The sequence below is a fragment of the Peromyscus eremicus genome, chromosome 3, assembly GCF_949786415.1.
Source record: "Peromyscus eremicus chromosome 3, PerEre_H2_v1, whole genome shotgun sequence".
NCBI lineage: Eukaryota > Metazoa > Chordata > Mammalia > Rodentia > Cricetidae > Peromyscus > Peromyscus eremicus.
Window position 1 is genome coordinate 35,321,363 of NC_081418.1, and position 20,924 is coordinate 35,342,286.

Below are 20,924 nucleotides of genomic sequence, written 5' to 3' on the forward strand. Positions count from 1 at the left end.
TCTTGAAAACCTATAGTATTATATTGTGAAGGTAGGTATTCACATTTCCCTATGCCTCGCAATTTTCCTCCTAGGAACATACTTAAGAGGAGCTATGCACAAATGTATCTGGAAACATTCACATAATGCTAATGGCACCGTCTGCAACAGATCAAACTGGAAATGACCTAAATGCCTTTTTGATGAAATGAACAAATTACAGTAAGTATATATATATATATATATGGAAAGGTGATATATATTTTGAAGTTATTAATCACTGTGGCATATACCATGCGCCAAGAGTAATGGTTAATGGAAATCCAACAAACAAAAAGAGTGAAAAAAGTGAGAATTTTATAGCTACAAGAGTGCATGCACACTATGTTAGGCTTTCTTACATATGTCAGCCAAAACTTCAGTGATTTGAAAAAAAAATAATTTAATCTTTCTTAAATGTCTGCAGGTGACTGAGCAGTTCTACAGACCTGGGCTTGGCTTGACTCCATTATGGACTATGGTCAGCTACAGCCTACGTCACTGGCTCTGTTTATTTGGTCTGGGTTCAATCATATGTCCGAGATCTTGGCCAGGACAACCAGGATGATTCAGCTTTGCTCCTTACTGAGAACCCCATGTACATCTTCACAGTGAAGAAGAGAACATAGGGAAATATAAATGCAAAAGTCAAATGTGACTCCAAAGTCACAATAAAACATATGCTGAGGACCAAGGTCAGAGGGGACAAAGCAGGAAGCACGCATTCAGGGGATGCAATTATTGGGCTCACTATGCAATCAACACACCACTTAAAGAGAGAAACACCTTTGTATAGTCACTGTCATCTTTGATAGAGCCCAGAGCACAGATGGTTGACTCAGTCAGAAGTGGTAGATAAGGAAGGTCCCAACAGTTACAAAAAGATGAGATAGCTATTCTTTCGGTGCCAGTGGATGTGCAGAAACAGAGATGATGCAGAAAAGACTGGCTGCCAGAGTCAAGGACAGCATCTAGGGCAGAGAGCGAGCTTCTGTCCCATGCCTCGGTTCAAATTCTGTACTGTCACAGAGTAAGAGACCTTGAGGAGGTAGAAGGAGGGCCAGAGCCTTAGATTGCTAGGATGTAAAAAGGACCCAGCTGCTCCCTCAGAACCAGAGGGAAGGGGTAGGAAATACATTCCAATTAGCTGAGACTCAACACAAGAGGAAGATTAGATTAACTGTAGAGAAACAAACTGTCTTGCTTGGCATCTCTGTGTTATTATAAGAAAACAGGTCACCTGGCATGAGATTAGACTGGTTAAGTGGGAGGGAGAAACATCACTGAGTAAATAAAAAGTTCCGGGAGAGACAAGCTGATCATTTTGGCTGATGTTAACAGTTTTGGCTAAAAGAAAGCCCTTTACTACAAACAGAAACGTAAAAGGTAGAACTTTGAAAGTTCATGACAGTAGGAACCATATACCAATAAACAGAACTGACCTTAATACAAATGGTAGTCATTTTTATAATGTACTATGGATAATAAGTTAGGCCAAACTGCATTAGACTACTTGACAGACTTTAATGTTAGTACCCTTAGTTTTTCACACAAGACATTATGATATCTCAAAGAAGCAGGACTTGCACGTAGGCGAGTTAGTTCCATTAGTTTTTAAATATAAGTAATCTAGCTAGGGCTTCCAAGTTCACTCTTGGTAGCATTTGTTTTCTGAGTGGGATCTGTAATTCTTTTTTTTTTTTCTTTTTTTTCTTTTTTTTTTTTTTTTCGAGACAGGGTTTCTCTGTGTAGCTTTGCGCCTTTCCTGGAACTCGCTTGGTAGCCCAGGCTGGCCTCGAACTCACAGAGATCCACCTGGCTCTGCCTCCCGAGTGCTGGGATTAAAGGCATGCGCCACCACCGCCCGGCGGGATCTGTAATTCTTTAAAGGATGAGAGCAGAGGGTAGAATACGCAGAAGTCCTGACTTTACAGGCTGGAAAGATCCGCAGCACAGTGAGAAGAGGGTCTCTGCTCCTTCATAGTGCATACAGACTACGTGAATTGTGTTACATGTCCTAAATGTGCTGCTCGGCTACGCTTCCCATCAGAGGTTTCTCAGGATTATAGTCTGTTAAAAGAGAACAGACGTAAAAATCTAGCTGTCCAGGCAGACCACTTCTTGGCTGTTGATACTACAGTGACAGATTCCGATTTGGAAGGTAATCTTTGCTGCTTTTCATGGATCATCTGATGAAGAAGTGATATCAAAAAAAAAAAAAAAAAAAAAAAAAAAAGACTACCATCGCCTTCTACCCGGAACTGGGTAGGCCAAATGTAGTGTAAAGAAAGTGGTCAAAATTTAGACATGTTACATAAAAAAGGTAGAAGCACCAAAAAGACGTTCGCTTTTCTAAAAGTGGTAAACTAATTGTTTTTTAAAACAGAGAACAATTTGTACTGTCCTCTTCTGGTTAACTAGTGAAGCACTGATTAATACATTGATTATTAATGTCACACCCTTAAGGACATAGATAATCCTAGGATGAATGTTAAGATATGTTACCTATCTATCTCCATCTACGTAAGTATGTATTTATGTGTTGGTCTGTCTATCATCTATCTGTCTATCTATCTATCTATCTATCTATCTATCTATCTATCTATCTATCTATCTATCTTCTACCATCTATCTATCTATTGTATATTGTGTGTGTTTGAGTGTGTATAGGTGTAAAAGTTGATGCTAGATGTCCCCTACAGTAGCTCTCAACCTTATTTTTTGAGATAGGGTCTCTCATTGAACATGGAGCTTTTCAATTTGGCTATGGTGACTGGAGAAGGGACTCCAAGCACCTGTGTCTCCCTAGTGCTAGGATAATAGACATATACTACCCCGCCTGTTCTTTTTTTGTAATGTAAATGTTGGGGATCTAAACCTAATTCCTCATGCTTCCACAGCACTGAGACATCTTCCCAGCTCCCACATATTTAAAAATTTATTTATTTAATTATATATATATATATATATATATATATATATATGCAATTTTTATTTTTTTAAGTTTCCTATATGAACATTTAGTACCACATCAGACAGCAGACAGCTTAAAAAACCCAACAAAGCCATTTCAAGGAGAGCAAGCTGAGAGAAAAGGGATACGCTGTAGTGGAGTGGGACAGGGCAGGCCTCTGCAGACACTGCTTCTTCTAGGGGCCTCCTGGAAGAGAGAGCAAACCAGGGTCAGCACTATAGCACCAGCAATGGCAAAGGGCTTTGGAGACCTAATCACAGCAGCGCTAATCTTTCTCAGTGATTATTTTCATAAAATATTTACACTATAAAATTAGAATATTCAATTACATGAATGTCTTTGGTGCCATGGTAACAACAAAACAAGAGTCACCTAGCCAGTAAGTGTTGAGTAAGCTGCTCAGGCTTATGCATCCCTTCTTAAATGAAGGACTTTAAAAACTGGAAGATAAAACAGAAAAAATATTGGAGATGAAGTTAAAACTAACATACCGGGCATGAAAAGCTAGTGAGGATCATGTACCATGCAACTGGACAAATTTTAAAACTTTAAAAATTAATACATAGAGTTAAAAATAATGTATTTATGAAAATGACCAAGAATTTAAGTGTTCTTATCATGAAAATGATATGGAAATTAAAACATATGTGAATGACCATGACAGCCATTTAATAGTGTATATACATGTTAAAATTGTATTTAAACAACAGTTTAACACATAAGTTTTGTTCATTTAAATGAATGTGTGAGTGACTGTAGGGAGGATTAAAAAAAAAAAAAGAAATGAAACGGGTTTGGGGGAAGAAATAAATTTCCTAGATGGAAGGAGCGTCAAGATGAATTAGCAAGCCCAGGATGTTGCTTAAAAGAAGGAGCTTGTGACTAAGAGGCCCTGCAGCTGGCAGCCCAGCCCTCCCAGGTTACAGCCATCAAGAGGAATTAAGGGAGAAGGACTCAGAGGCTGGGAGACTTTATAAAGTGTTCCATTTCACACCTTACATTTCAATGTTTCCCCCCTTTCTTTTACGTGTGTATCTACTTAAGCTCCCATCTTTTGGGTCTGGCAATAGCTATGATATTTGGAACACTGCGAACTAGCCCAGCACTCCCTTAATGCATTTCATATTAGCTACTGCTTGTCCTTTATTGAGGTTGCTTCTTCCATGATTTCCATTTTGCTTTTGGGAAAACTGAGTTAGGGAGAAGTTTATACATTTCCCAGAATCCCTAGGCTAATTGCAAGATTCATGTTTCTTGGCCGAGAAACCCTCTTAAACATTAAATGTCTAGGTACTCTAGGCTTACAACCAGGAATACTCTCAAACAAATTTCTTAGATTTTTAATAAAGTGATTTAAAAATATTTTTAGTTTGACAACTATATTCTTTCACTCTATCACAGAAATATGTGAGTATATCACAGAAAATGTACAAAAGCGGGAAGAGAAAATTTCACCAACAGTTTTGTTTGATTGCTCTGTTACGTTCAGTGTAATATCTTTCTAAAGTTCATGGGTTCATTCTTAATATTGAGAGTATAGTCAATCGCATAGCACGTGTTTTTAAAGTTAATCATATATAATAAAAACCTTTTCATAGCCTTATGGAAGATAATATTTATGCTTCCTGTCTTTGCCTCACGAGGACTCAAATTCCCAAACTGTCCCTCTCTTCCCAAGGTACCTCATTCGACTCCCTCCACCAGAGCTCTCTGTATCCCCTGTGCATCAGAATGGCCATGGAATATGTGGAACATGTGCTTAGAAGGGACAAAGAAAGAACTTACTGCATCATAAATCTCTGGGCCCAAGGAGTCTTTCAGCTCCTCTGGTCTACTGTCATTATTGGAAAACAATGAAACTAAAGCCCCGAGCTGATGTCCAAGCTTACCCAAGTTAGTGGCAGATTTGAAATATGAACCCCAAGTGTCTTGGATCCAGACTTAGTTTGGACTCTGCATAAGTAGTATTGTATTGTCATCCTTCTGCTCACCATGCACACACATACACACACCAGATGCCTGACAAAATGCAAATACTTAAAGTCTAAAGGCTTTCTACATCTCCCACAATGCTTTGGCATTAAATAAACCCAAGACTTTTATTTTATTGACAATTATTAATACTTCTACACTTCCAGATACTATGTCACTGTACACCACAAACTTTTTTATAGTAAGGCTTTAATTTAGAAAATGAAAGCAGCTGGGTGTGGTGGCACACACCTTTAATCCTAGTACTCCGGAGGCAGAGGCAAGTGGATCTGTGTGCTCCAGGCCAGCCTGGTCTACAAAGTGAGTTTCAGGATAGCCAAGGCTACACAGAGAAAACCTGTCTCCAAAAACAAACAAACAAAAATGAAAGCAATTTCACTATAATTCTGTTCATTAATGTTTATAACATTTAATACACAGTATTCCTAAATAAATTCATTTAAAAAATCTCACATTCATTAAAATGACCTGTAACTATATACAAGTGCTTTTTAAAAGAAATTAAAGAAAAAATATGAGATTGTATTCTAATTTAATTCTCTTTCCTGAAAAGCAGTTAATATGTCCATATATTTATGAAAAGGGTGTCTGAGAAGGGGATGCTTATTTGATGAATAAAACAGAATATCATGGATGTCAAGGTGTTCCTCCTCCTGAGGAAGAACCTTAAATAAAATAATGAAAAGATGAACTTTGAGTCTGAGAGTCTAACACTCTATAAGGGGAAAGCAGGAGAGCACAACAAACTAAAGCATTGGTTTAATGACTGCCTTAGTGACCACTGGAAGGTTTCTACCACCACCGCGTAATTGTTACTCAATCCTAAAACAGTGAAAATACGGTTCTTAATGATTTAGTATGGAGAAGATGCTATGAATATTGAAGGAATTTGGAAAAAGAAACTGGCCTTTTGGCATATCCCCTTTATCATATTAAATGTGATGGCTCTACTATTTATGGAGGGCCACAACACATCTCTTAGGAGACTATATATGGACAAGGAAGTCAATCTATGCTTGAAAGCCCAGCCAACACTTGGCCAGAAGTTCCAGGGATACAACAAGCAGTAAGATATGTATGGAGTCAGAAGAATCCGGACTAAGGCATTTGATTTGGGAAGACAAACAGACCTCTATATAAATTTAGGTGAAGGTAAGAAGGCAAATATGGCTATGCTATAAAGGAGACTATAGAAATATTTGTACTAAAAGTAGGTTTATAATGAGAAATCAATTTCCTCTGGCAAATAAAAGATAGAAGACTAATGCTTTCTGAAAGGTCTGGACCCACCCAGCAAACCTAGACAACGGGCTGCTGTCTTGCTGACCAGCTGAAGGTCATACATCTAAGTCAGAAATAGGTAACACGACTTTACTTTGAGCAAATATGATGCTTGCATGTTAAATGTGCACTAAGAGTTACAAGCTGTGATGTCGCAGTCTGAGGGCCTAACTGCTCTTCCTCTGAATAAGCATGGAGTGCTGGGCAGGCTGGAGTCCTGGTAGACATGAGATCAGAGCAGGGAAGGCTTTTATCCTGTTTTATTTCTGTTGGAAGCTGAGCTATTACCTCCTCTGGCTAGAAATAAGTCTAGTGTCATATACAGATTTATGGTGTAAATTAAAGTGGACAATATTGTTTGTGAAAATTTCAAAATATTACAAACTGTCTATATAATCCACAAATACATAAGAAATCAATTATGACTCTACACAAAGAGAAACTCCAGAACATATAGCTGAGATTTTTATCTGGCTAGCTATCTGAGATTAAATTCTTCTACAGGTATATATAATCAAGAGATTTCTATTCATTTTTATGAGAAAAGCAATCAGCTTTATCCAGACTTCTGATCACTGTTACAATGTTTCTACGTATATGTGACACGTTTTCTCCTTTTCAGTCATAGCTTTAGCTGTTGTAATAGTCAGTCATGTATTTCGTTAGGTCCATCTTATCTTTCGTTAGGTCCATCTTATCTTACCTTTCTTTTTCTGAAGAAAAGAACCTGTGAATTTGGAAAACATTGTACATAGACGAGGATAGTATTTTTGAGTATTCCAGTTAATACTGCTGCTTAGCCACTAGGCTTCGCTAAAGTATCATCCATTTATTCCAGAACACTTAGACGTTCCAGCTAAGAGACCAGGATGAACGCTAATCACTGAAAATCTAGCTGATGATTCATTCAGTGGTTTGTCTTAGAGAAGTTTCTACAGTCTAGAAAATAGTCCAAAAGAATAGATGGATCCATCACATTTCTAATAATTTTTTTATGATAATATCCAATGTGGTTTTAAAAGAATGGTGTCACAATTAGGCTTATTTTTCCCAAATTGAAATACAAATTTTCATTTGCACATAGTTAGTCCTGCTTTAAAAAGACAATAAGGTGTAGTTACAGAGTGTTTAGCTATCAGAAGCAGGAGCTTTGGATCAGATGTGTTTTATTTTCTATATAAAAAAAACCCCCACAGTTTTAAATACAACATTTGAAAACCAAACACCACTTACTATTTATAGCTTTTCTTGTAAAATTCTATGGAGTACGCAAATCTCATTTCCATCACCAGTATTCTTATTTATATATAACCTTGACTACACACAGTAGGGAGATTCAAACAAGACTAAAAAAATTACAATATAGTTGGGAATACATATACAATATAGAGCAAACACAGCTAACTAGGGGGCGTGAGAGATAGCTCACTGAGTAAACTGTTTGTGATGGAGTATTTGTAACCCTAGCACCAGGGGAGGGTGTAGACAGGTAGAACCCCAGAGTTCCATGGCCGGCTATTCTAGCTGAAATGGAGAGTTCTAGGTTCAGTGAGAAACCCTGTCTTAAAAAAATATAAGGTGCAAAGCAGAGAAAAATACTCTAAATTGACTTCCAGCCTCCACATGTACATACATAGGCATGTGTACCTACAAAAATGAGCACAAACCTACTCTAATTGAGGTCAATCCGTGGGCTGTCTGAAGGGGAAAAATAAAACAGAACGCATGTTAAGAGTCCTCACAAAAAAGGATTATGTGTTTCCTATACTACTGGAAAAGAGAATAGGTTCGTAGGATCAACACATCAGAGAATCGATGTGAAAATCTGACATGCTCTGAAGGTGGAATTCTGAAACTCTCCACTTATTGTTTAATTCACTTAACTAACACCAACAAGTGTGCCATTGTCTGAAGATGAATTAATTTCTCTTTTAAGGTTGGCTTATCTTTTAGTTGTATTATTCATTACTCATCTGTTAATTATTCATTTTAGGATAAATTATTGATAGAACATAATTCAGTCCCAAACAAACGCTGTGAACCCCACTCCTCCTTATATATTATTGCTTTAGTGTATGCCAGAAGCTGGAAGGCAAAGGGTTAGGTTCCCAATTTCTTTTTCAAATGTAATTGAGTCGACTAAAATCCATTTAGGAAGTACCTCAGAAGATAATGACTATAGTTAAGCTTTAGGTGAAATCAGGTTTTCATGGCTATAGCTAGATGGAAGGCAGATATTTGGAATTTAAATCTTTTACCAAACAGTCACTGAAGAGCCGTAATGGATGTCTGGTGAAGTACCTCCCACTGTCCCTGCTCATTAGCAGTGATGACAGGTGTGTTAGAACATGGCAATCCTTAGGTGAGGAGCTCTTCACCTCCTGGGTTTCCACCCATAGTCTCCTCCAGGACTAATTCAGTTTTCACTGTTATAGTAGGTGAACACTCACATCCCTCCCATGAACACATGCACAACCTTCTGGGTTATATCTGATCCACTCGTTAGCTTTCATATAATCTATGATAGTTTAACTATTTCTACAGACCCAGACACCAGGTGTGAGTCCACTATTACCTACATACCACTATACTGGATTGTGAAGTCTATTTCCCAACATGTTTTTCTATACAGCTGTATCATTTATATGACAGGGCAAGACAGTACAGAGAAGTTCCTCCAGCTTGTACTCTTGCTGAAGCCATTTCAGGTTTAACTAGAATTTGATCTCCTTGATGAAGAATCATATAGAAAATTACCCAACTCTATTCTAGGACCTGAGGCCAAGATGCCTCAGCTAATTCATCTTAGCTTCCGTTAGAAGCTTGTGCAGACCTCCCCTCGCAGCGGCAGAGTGAGATATCAGGATGTAGTTTTTGCCTTTAGAAGTGTAGAGGGCAAAGGGGCCTTGTGCACACAGATAAGCACTGGAGAAGCCAGGAAAGTTCAACACACAGCTCACCTCTTCAACAAAATGAGGTGCATAGAGCTGCTCTTCCTGGAATGCCAGGGATGGTGAAGTTTTACAACCTAGTGATCCTCTGCTGTCTGAGGAGACAGGCTCTGCCCCTTTCTCCCAGACTTTACGTTTTGTATTTATCCAAGGCTCTTTCCCCTTTAATCTTGAGCATTATTTTTAGACCATAAAACCCACTCTTAGGAGTAATGTCACCTGTGCTTTACAACAATCTAAGTGACTTCTCCGCTATCTTAGAGCCAGGCCAATCTGGACACTCGCAGGCATTACGTTTACCTCAGTTAAACTCCCTAGATCCTAAATCTTGGGCACCATCACTGAGTCAACAGTACCCATTCTTGCGAAAGAAGCCAGATGTACTTTGTAAAGAATCTCAATGAAAACATGTCTTAATTTGTTGTTGTGCCCTTGGGACTGAGTTCATTGTTATATGATTTTTTTTCCCCCAAAATTGTGCTGTGCTTGAATATGATTAAAGTGTAGAAGTCTTGGTCCGTGCCAGTTAAAATAAAACCGGGCTGAGACGAGTTTCATTCTTGTCTCTTCATGGATCATTTCCCCCTGCCTGCTGTAAAGCCTGCAGGGGAACCACCACATAAAAGCATGCTCATGGCTACAGTTAGGTCCTGAATCCCTGAGTGTAGTCCCAGACAGCTGGAATAAAGACTTTCAAATGGCTATAAACTGTGTCTGAGCGGTCATCTCTGGTGAACTCCCCATAATAATGTAATATCAATACAATCAATAAGCAACACTGTTCAGTGCTAAGACAGTTACATTAACGGAATACCTATTTATCTATAGATAAATGGATTTGTAATATAAACAACTTACTTACGTTAGTTTGTTGAGAAAACTCCATGCAAATGTCTGATACACTGGTTTCCTCCACAGACAAACATACATGATACACTGAAAGGAAGCCCAGTGATTCGAGGGAAGAACATTTTAAACACTCACCCACTATGCTTCATGTGTGGTGGTTTATCCATGCGCACCGCCAATTTGATCTTTAAGTCCGAGTCCTGACTATTCTTGGGAACTATCATTCGGTGCAATTCTGCTGATTTGGAGCTATTAGAAGTTGGGTATAATATCACCTGTAAGCAACAAAAAAGAAAACCTCTGAGTACGTGACACAGGGTCCCTGGGAACTGGAACTAAACTTTCTGTAAGCATTTTCCTATTCAAAGAGAAGGTGTCAATACCCAAGTATGCCTGATAGACCACTGGACTCACCCCATCACAGCAGATGGATTTTCCCTATGGATTTATTTGTTTTTGAAAAGTGTGTGTTTTCCCATTATCACATAATGAGTTTTCTTTCTCTGTCACTTCATAATGAGTTAATAGCACAATATGTGGCATTTGAGCTGGCAGCTGAAAAATACTTAATGGACACCTATAATTTCAACACCATTCCAAACTCAGGGCACAGAAGTTCAGAAAAAAAAATGAAATTACAGAGGCAAACACAAAAAGCAAAACCAATCATTGAAGCTATACAAATATGTCTTGTATTTTAATATCTTCCTTATAAAATGGTATTAAAGGAAGTCAACTCAATTACAGGCAGAGAAGAATGCTCATAACATGTTTTCAGTTCCAGATCAATACCAAAGACTTTCTTCCTGACTACCTGTAGTCAGAATGATCAAGATGACATTATAACTTAAACAAAGTCATATTTTCATCAAAATATCAAATTAACAGGTGACTCTTTGATAACGCCTCACTATGCCAAGTCAGCTTAGGAAAGAGAAGTCTGCTCCTCTGATGTTACCTGCCATATCAGTGACATTACCCTTTTCCCCTTCACATAATCTTGACTCCTTAGAAACACAACCACATCCAAGCTTTAGTAGGCATGCTACAATAGAAGGGCTACAGTGTGAAAGACAAAACAGACGCAGGTACAGCACACTATGACCTAAGAGTCATCTGTACACCCTAAATCATCAGGAAAATTACATAAACCTGAAGTTTAGATATGAACTGAAGAATCATAAGCATGGTCACATATGTGAAAATATTTTCAAAGCAAGACCAAAGGGTGTCTTTCACTCTCCAAAGATATTTTTTATCCTACATGTAAACGGATGTATTTGGGGGAAAAAATCTGCAAGCAAGGCTTTCTTTTCCTCTAGCAAACACAGAATAGCCATAAAATGCCTCAAACTATTCTCAGCTTGCAGCCTTCTAACTGTATATACTTTGCTGAATCTTTGCTCAAGGCTATCCTAAAGGCCCCATTAAGTTCAGAATATCTACAGACTCCAGAATATAAATGACATCCAAGAAGAGGCTAAATTCTAGATGTCTATTTCAGAATTATGACTCCACTCTAGAATTCACTCATTTTGACTGTTAGAATAGCCAGTGAGATCCTGAACAGTTCATTTCTTAAATAGTAGCAGAGTTAAAAAATAATGTGGGTATTCATGATGTCATTATTTTTTTTACTGTTGAGTAATATTCCACTGTGTATATGTGCCACATTTTCTTTATCCATTTTTCGGTTGAAGGGCATCTAAGGCCTTGCCTTGGATGAGGTGAAAATGGGGGGTGAGATGGGAGGGGGAGGCTCTGGGGTGGCAGGAGGGAGGGAGGGGATCTGCGGTTGGTATGTAAAATGAATAGAAAATTTATTAATAATAAAAAATATAAAAATGTGGATAGCTTTTGGTCAAACCAGTAAACAAATATCATTATCAACTAAAAAGAGATTAAAAAAATCAAAGATTAAGGCAAAGCATCATTGTGATATTCCTAGCAAGTGTGGAAAAATTTTCCTACACTCCCAACTCTTCCTTTCTTAAAACATTAATTTGGCATAAGCTATCTATAAACCGTATCTATTTTAAAGTCTTCCTTCTGTGTTTATTGAAAAATATCCCAATTTAAAAGTTTCATAAAAGAAGTAAATACTTTAAGAATTTGTAAGTTTCTTATTCTCTAAGCATTCCATACATTATAAAACAAGGTCTCAAAATAGCTATTTATAGTGAAACCACCTATTAAAGATCATCCATAAATTGAGTAACATTTCGGGCACATGGTTTTTAATTTTTCTTATTTTTATTTTTTCTGATGAGCACTTCTGACTGAAGTCGACAGAAAGATTATTTTTCAGCTTGATCCTCAATGAGTAACTTTTGTTCCATTTGTGAGGACACAGAGATATGTAAGAAAGCGGGTGGGGGGGGGGCTCAGCCACATCAAGAAGCTCAGGGCCTTTGATCATCAGAACTCCCAGTACTGTTAACATCACTTTCCCCTACTGCTACTCTGTCCCTCTATCAGGCAGTCAGATACTGACTTTGTTAATCTTGTGACATATTTGTCACCGTCAGTTTGACTTCTTTGTTCTATCATTAAAAAAAAAGAATTTGCTTGTGTTATATCCCCTCCAGATTCTGTTAACCAAGCTATCCTTTCCTTATTGACTTGCCTTAGCTCTTTTGTCAAAAATAAACTAGCCATAGGGCTGGTGGTGCGGTTCAGCCATACAGTCCCTGTAAAACAAGGATAAAGCCTGGGATTTCATTCCCAGCTCCACAGAAAGTAATGATGACGAAAGTAAGCCCAGCTGGATATGTTGGCTCACGCTTCTAACACCAGTATTTACAAGGCAGAGGCAGGAGAATCATGTACAAGTTGGAGGCCAGCCAGGATTACATAGTGAATTTCAGGCCAGACATATCTACACAGCAAGGCCTTTTTCTCAAAAAACAAGGCAAACAAAAACAAAAACACTTAAATGACCACAAACAACAGGACTTCATTCTGGACTGACAGTTCTGTTCTCATTCTATATTCCTTTCCTTTTCTTTTCAAAGCCCAGGTGTGGCTTTTGTTTTTCTGGACAAATGGTCAGGTAAAGGTATAATCATTGTCATGAATAAAAAAAATGTAGTGATATACATAGGAATATGTGTTTCTAAGAGAACTACCCTGGAAAATTGGCTATGAAATGTCAAAACTGGTCTGCAAAATAGTCCCTTGGATTTCTGAATTGAATAAAAAGAAAAGTATTTCTTTGTGGGACTTGGTCATGAATATTTGCAAGGAAGAGGTTCCCAAGGTGCAGAGAACTCTGAGGGCCATGAGGAATATAGGATAGAGCAGTTCTTTCCAATCCACAGCACTGGTCTAATCAAGAGGTCATAAGTGCTTCCAGTGGAAGCAGTCTTCAAAGAGCCTGCAGGCTGGATTTCATTACTGTTCCTGGACAGGCACACTTTTTTCCCCCACCTTTCAAAGAGGAGACTATGGCTCCCCTTTTGTTGCTCTTGTGACAGATGAAATTTGTACTAGGGCAGGGTGGGACAAGAGGGTACAGTAGCAGCAAGGTCTCCTTTATAGGTTTATAGGCTGCCAAGACTGCAAGGAAACCATATGCAGATGTTGGACAAGATGTAATAAAGACATGGGACTCTATGCAGTTCCTCTGAGTGGAAATGAATGTTTCCTGTATGGGGTAAGGGGTGGAGTGGAGTGGTGGTAACGGAACATTTGGTAGCTAGAGGCTAAAGCATGGCTGATCAGATAACTCCACTGGGATCCCATGCTTTTCTAGCAAAGAACTACTACCGTGAGAGAGCATCGAGTCAGCTGAGAGCCACGATTCCTGGTTTCTTTTGCATCTGAGTGTAAAAGTTCTAGCTAATGACGGGCAAAGAGTGCAACATGTCCCGCTGAGGGAAGGTGATTAAGGTAGAGATATACTTTCCTTACTCTTTGCTCACCAAATGCAGAGAAACACTGAGGGCTACTGGGTGTGACGGGGACTAAAATGAAAGAAACTAGAGCCTTGAATGAGCATGTAGAAGGAAGGCACACTCCTGTGTGAATACTGACATGTTTTACTTTCTTGTTACAGTATTTAGTAGTCTTATCTGTAATATTAAGGCAGTGGTTTGCTTTGTGAAACTTACACTGTAAATAGAACAGGTGTTCAAAGAACTGCTTTTTGTAAGTTAACTCAAATTCAGTAGTGTTTAGTTCATAAATAAGGAGATATGTCTTATGTTGGTCATCACAATAGCCAAAATATTTAACAAATATAAAAAAGTAATTCTTCTGAATTCTAAATACACACCTAAATTAAACTGTAGCTCTGTACAAAACAATTAACTTCATTTACATACACATTCGTTCTTTGCTATTTATTTCTTTTAACCTTTCTTTATATATACATTACTGCTTCTAGCGTATTTTTTGCCACTAACACTTTAAATGTCTTGCCAGTTAACAGGACACAAAAATGTTATGATGCCTTATCTTAAAGGCAACATAACTTCTTCACAAAAAAAAAAGGGCAAAGTGACTTGCAATTTTGCTAAAAATGTGATAAGAATATAAGACTTTTTAAAGTTTAAAAAAACTGTTAAATTTAATACTCAAGACAAAAAGCAAGTGTCATAAACATGCATTGCAGTAATACAGGGCTCATAAAGATGTTTCTCTTAGAATCTACTAACATGGTCGTTCAGAACCTTTCTCTTCTATTCAGGTATCTTGATTAAAGACAGAGCCAAGCCATGTGCATCTGTCTATCTCATTAATTAAACTCTGTGACTTGAGAACACAACATACAAATACACACACATTCACACACACACATGCATGTAGGCACACACACTCACACACATGCACATATATACACATGCACACACACAGACACACACACCCCACCCCACCAAATGAAAAAGAAGCTGGAAGACAGTGGTGTTCAATAAACAATAACTGCCATTTCCTAGCATTTCTTGATAGACATTTCATTTGGGAGTCTGAAAGAACATCCCATTGACAAAGGAGACAGAGGTGGGAGATGAGAAGTAAAGGTGGACTGTGTTGGAACTCAACACTTTATCAGTGGGCCTTGGCAAAGGCTCACAGTTCTGATGCTGACATTCTTACCAAGGGCACAGGGGCCATGCTCTTCCTAAGGCTGGTTGTTCAGCTGTTTCCTTGTCACCTGGACATTGCCTCAGTTTCCACAGATTGTCATCATTTCAGCCAGTATGTAGACACTCATTGCTTCTTACGCCATGTTAAATCACCTTATATCATCAAAAGTCAAGGAAACGCCGGGCGGTGGTGGCGCACGCCTTTAATCCCAGCACTCGGGAGGCAGAGCCAGGCGGATTTCTGTGAGTTCGAGGCCAGCCTGGTCTCCAAAGCGAGTTCCAGGAAAGGCGCAAAGCTACACAGAGAAACCCTGTCTTGAAAAACAAAAACAAAAAAAAAAAAAAAAAGTCAAGGAGAAGCCCATATGGAACCCCACTATTTTTGAGACAGAGTCTCCTGTATCCCAGGCTGGCCTCAAACTAATAATTATGACATTGAAGTTCTTCTTTTCCTTCTTCTATCTCCCCAGTGCTGGGATTACAGGCATGTCCACTTTAAGCCACACTGGAGACCTTGTACATGTTAAACCAGCACTCCATCAAGTGAGCTATAACCCAAGCCTCATCAATTTTTAAGAATTAGGGAAGCTATAGGACTTAATTATTGTAGCCAGAAGCCAAGGACTTAAAAGAAAATCGAGAGTGTGGGGCTGGAGTGTTGGTTCAGTGGTTAAGAGCACTTGCTATTCTTATAGAGGATGTGAGTTTGGTTCCCAGCACCCACATGATGACTCACAACCAGCTGTGATTTCAGTTTCAGTGGATCACACACCCTATTCTGGACTTTTTGGGTACCAAATGTACATGTGGTGTATACATATCCATGCAAGAAAACATACATGTAAAAAGAACAAAGGAAATCAAAATCATAATATACTACATTCTATGGGGAGAGTATTACTAGGAATAGTAATTGCAATTAGTAAATAGTAATTATTGTCAAATGGCCATCAAGATGCCAACCAAGTGTGGTAGGGCCCAAGAAGCAAGCTGCCTGGCTGGGGAGCAGAGCAGCTACAGTCACTGAAAAGCTCAGTCTGAGAAAGATCAGGTGCTGTCAGCAATGGCTTTGGGGACAGATTATCTCTGAGGTATAGAGAAAGACTTCATTCAAGTCTTAAGTGAGAAAGAACAGGGAGGTTGGGCAAGATTATTTCCACTAAAAGATGCTGTTACAAAGGTGGAGTGTGAGGACACAGCCAGTTAGAAATGTTGAATAGTCAAGAGGAAGCGGGTAGCTACTGATAGACCCAAAGGGAAGATTAACATTTTGCTAAGGATTCTAGTCTATCCATATACTGTACATAAGATGCAACCCAAAGATGTTTCTAAGCAAGGGGATGAGGAAATCAAATTCTCACACTCTGGAGTCAAGAAGAATGCCCAATTTCCAGCTCCATGTAGCCTAGAGAGGATTCATGAAGAGTCAAGTACTCTCATATCCAATTACGGATAGATTGGTGTTAAGAATGCATGTTTGAAGCAGACTTTGAAGGGACTAAATGATATCAACAGTCTTGGATAGTATATACTTATTTTTTCCCTATAACAGATATGCTTGAAAGAAAGAGAATCAGAGCAAAAATCTGATGGATCTTCTCTCCAGATAAGTGGGGTCTATATCTATAATATTTTAGGTTCAATGGGCACTTTATACTTCAGTAAAGATTGATAATGACTGTTGCTTGCAAACCTTTCAAGTAACTTGCTGAGTTCAGGACCTGGGGACAATATATATTGTGGAAGAACTACCTGAATTTCCTTCAGTTCATAAATATCACTTAGCAGATATTAGTTATAAGCATATGTTTTCTCTAGTATAAGGGTTCCTACGATATGAAGTAGATGAAATTGACATTTTTCTGAGGAAAATTACCATCCTGCATGAGCAATTTTTCCAGTCTTTAATGCACTCAAGGTTGCTTAGTCTAAATGATTTCTCCTTTGATTTAATATCATTGCTCCCTGTCCTACTCAGTTGAAACAAACAAACAAACCAAAAAAAAAACAAAACCCAAAAACAAAAAACCCAAAACAAACAAACACAAAAAACACTCCTTCCCTCTGGCTAACACAACGTTATTTTGTATACTGAAAGATAATCATGAAGTCTCTGTCAATCTTATTGTGTATGGGCTAAATCTAGTTTCTTTTATTTTAAAGGCTAAAAAGAATCCCAGAAGTTACAATATGGAACTGATCAAACTCCCAATCCTTTACCAAGTGTGTACTTTGCATAACAGGGAATTACATAGTACCTTCCTCCAATGCAGTTCATTTATTATCTTTTTACAAGAAAAACCCGTTTTGAAAATAACAAAAGAGAACTTTTAAAAAATATTGGGGCTGGAGGTGCAGTTCAATGGCAGAGCAGGCACTTAGCGCGCATGCACAAGGCTCTGGTTCAATGCCCAGTACAGAAAAAAGGAAAGTAGCATTGTTCTAATTATATACTCTTTCTTGCCATTAGCTTGCAAATAATAGAAATGAAGAGCTTTGTTATTCTTACAATAGGATATGGAGAATTGAGGAAGAAAAGGAAAACGAGGTGTGAAAACATATTCCTTATTTTTTCTTATATACATATACTGAATAATGGTCTGCTGTGGGAACAGGCATTAGAAGGCAGGCAGCACAGGAGACACAATGTGGTGATGCAGCAACTGGTCTGTAGTACACAGGATGATTAAGACAGCATCCTTAAGTCATTTTATTTTTACATTTTAACTGAAAGTGTATTTAAGGTGTGTAGTGTGATATTTTGATATATTGAGGCTAATTAGCTTATCCATCTCTTCACATTACTATTTTTAGTATTTTAAAAACTGACAAATAATAAATGTGCATATTAATGGAATACCCAAAAGGAATACTAAATATCCTTAAAAAGAAGTGTTGTTTCCGGGCTGTGGTGGCGCACGCCTTTAATTCCAGCACTCGGGAGACAGAGGCAGGTGGATCTCTGTAAGTTGGAGGCCAGCCTGGTCTACAGAGTGAGTTCTAGGAAAGGGGCAAAGCTACACAGAGAAATCCTGTCTCAAAACAAACAAACAAAAAATCACCTTGATTTTTTTTTTTTTTCTCCAAACACGATCTCTCACCAAATCTGAATCTTACTGATTGGAATAGATTGGCTCCACAGCAAGTCTAGGGACCTTCCCACCCACCAATATAGTGCTCACCACCCCACCCAGCTCCTGGGTGTAAAAACTCAGGTCCTCATACTTGCAGAGAAAGTGCTATACCAACCCAAGCAACTCTACAGTATTTTATAAAGAGTTTTATATGTGAAAGGGAAAAAAGTCAGTGTTGGAGTTGTGACATGGTAGAGGTTTGGCTATTCATTGCTGGCTTAGGAAATGGGAGGCGGCCATGAGCCAGAGGAGACTGACAGCTTCCAGAAACTGGAGAAGCAGAGGGGTCACATTCCCCATCAAAGGAATGCAAACCAGACACCCTGATTCCAGCCCACAGAAGGAGGGCATTTTGGATTTATGATCTTTGCTATGATTTGCCGTTTTGCTGTTTGATAAATACCGTGATGAAAAACAACCCAGGAAGGAAGGGGTTTATGTGGCTAACACCTCCTCATCACAAGCTATCGTTTAGTTCAAGGGCATGAACTCACGTGTGAGCAGAGGTAAGACGCAGAGCAAAGGAGCTTCTCTCCATGGCTTCCTCAGCTTGCTTTCAATCCAGCACCACCTGCTCAGTGGCGGAATCCCCAGTGTGCTGGGCCCTCCAACTTCAATCAGTTATCAAGAAAATCACCTACAGTCTTGCCTACAGGCCAGTTTGATGGCGGGAACTCTTCAGCTGAAGTTCCCACTTCCCAGGTGACTGGTTTGTATCAAGCTGATCAAAAACTAATCAATACAACCTTCTAACTTACCAGGTAAAGGAGGCATGTTCTTTAAAGTCACTACATTTTTTGATAATTCATTACAGCAAAACAAGAAACTAACATAGATAATGAAAGCTGAGATTTCACTGGGATAAGAAACTCTCATTGATTCAAAGATATCTGTAGCCTGAAACTTCTCTGGTCCTGCCTTGCCCAGCAGTCCGGAGGAATTTCTCCCAACCACTGTCCCACAGTGGCTTATAAAACAATCACTCAGAGGCTTATATTAATTACAAACTGTATGGCCTATGGCTTTAGCTTCTTGCTTGCTAGCTCTTTTATCTTAAATTAATCCATTCCTACTAATCTCTATGTTGCCATGTGGCCGTAGCATTACCGGTCTGCTGGCATCTTGTTGCTCCTTGGGCTGCAGCTGGTATCTCTCCCAACTCTGCCCTTCTCTCTGTATCTCTGCTTGAATTTCCCACCTGGCTGTAAGCTTTCTCGCCACAGGCTAAAACAGCTTTATTTATTATCCAATGGGAGCCATGCATATTCACAGCACACAGAAAGACATCCCATAGCAGATATCCTGGTATGTAAATTTCTATCATCACCTTTACCTGCTTACTTATGCATATTTATTTCTGTCATAGTATTTTATTTGAAGAAAGATTTAAATACAAAATATGTGTATGTGTGGGCCTGGGCAAGTTTATGGGACCACATGTGTGTGGGAGCCTGCAGAGGCCTGAAAAGGGCATCGGATTCCTTGGAACTGGAGTTACAGGCAGTTGTAAACCAACATGTGGCTGCTGAGAACTGAGCCTGGGTCCTCTGCAAGAGCAGCAAGTACTCTTAATTGCTGAGCCATCTCTCCAGACCCATCTGTCACATTCTTAAAGAATTGAGCCTGTATTAGAAGTTTCAGATACACTGTTTTATCTCATATTTTAGTCATAATTGTAATTAAAGCAAAAATTTAAACTTTTATTGTAATAAATGTAAATAAATCTTAATAATAAGAAGTGGAAAAAACAAGGGCCATCACACGTATTTCTAACAAATTTCAAGTTCTATACCCCAAATGATCAAAGACTATTTCTTCTATTCAAAGCCTTTTTAAAGATTCTGAAAGACACAATCAAGCTTGTCAGTTACTATGTTTTTCATTGTTCAATTAAGGATATTGGCCTTTTTCTTTTTCATACATCATTTTTATTCCCTGGAAAGTATTGATTTCATACTTCTTTTTGGAAGGACTAATATATCCCATCATAGAGACATCTGTGTCTTAAAAGCAATCTAGATAGGAGGGCATCCTGATTATTCTTGATCTATTCCACTCAGCCATAAATTATGAATGGCCATGACCTTTGCATTTACTTACTGATACAGTTTCCATCATGGACACTGCATGAGCAGCTTTATTATGCTTTTTTTTTTTCAAATCTAACCTGGCTATAATAATGGCTGTCATTTATAAGACCCTTTCAGAGTGCTACAGAGTGCTTTATGAAATTTAAATTAATTTTCACATTACCCTAAAAAGCTAGGCACTATCTTCTTACATAACTTGACACTGAAGTTAAATGAAGAGCTAAGGAAGGTTTTTTTCAAGGCAATACACACTTTCAACTTCACATCTCCTCCTCAGTCTAACATATTATCTTTTTAATTATTTCACAAACATTGTATGAATGTGCTTAGCTTTGTTCTTACCATTTGGATATTATCTATGATGAAAATTCTTAGAGCCAAGTGGATTGCTGTGTATCTGTAACATAATGCTAAATGTAGGAACAGGTAGTGTCAAGCGTGGATACCACCAGGAGTTTCCTTAAACTCAAGAATGTGGGGCATATAATGGAGCAAAGTGTTCTGGGTTTGACTAACTCATTTATACACTACATATCACTGTCAGTATT

General features: G+C 38.5%; 1 protein-coding gene across 5 annotated transcripts in view; it reads right to left on the reverse strand.

Annotated features, from left to right (window-relative positions):
* The window catches only part of Cadps2 (calcium dependent secretion activator 2), a 540,468-nt gene that overhangs the window by 217,730 nt on the left and 301,814 nt on the right, over positions 1 to 20,924 (reverse strand). For all 5 annotated transcript variants that reach the window (XM_059257429.1, XM_059257428.1, XM_059257427.1 and 2 more), the window contains exon 8: positions 10,201 to 10,340. In XM_059257429.1, the coding sequence (XP_059113412.1) occupies positions 10,201 to 10,340 (140 nt within the window). The remainder of the gene's footprint in view (positions 1 to 10,200; positions 10,341 to 20,924) is intronic.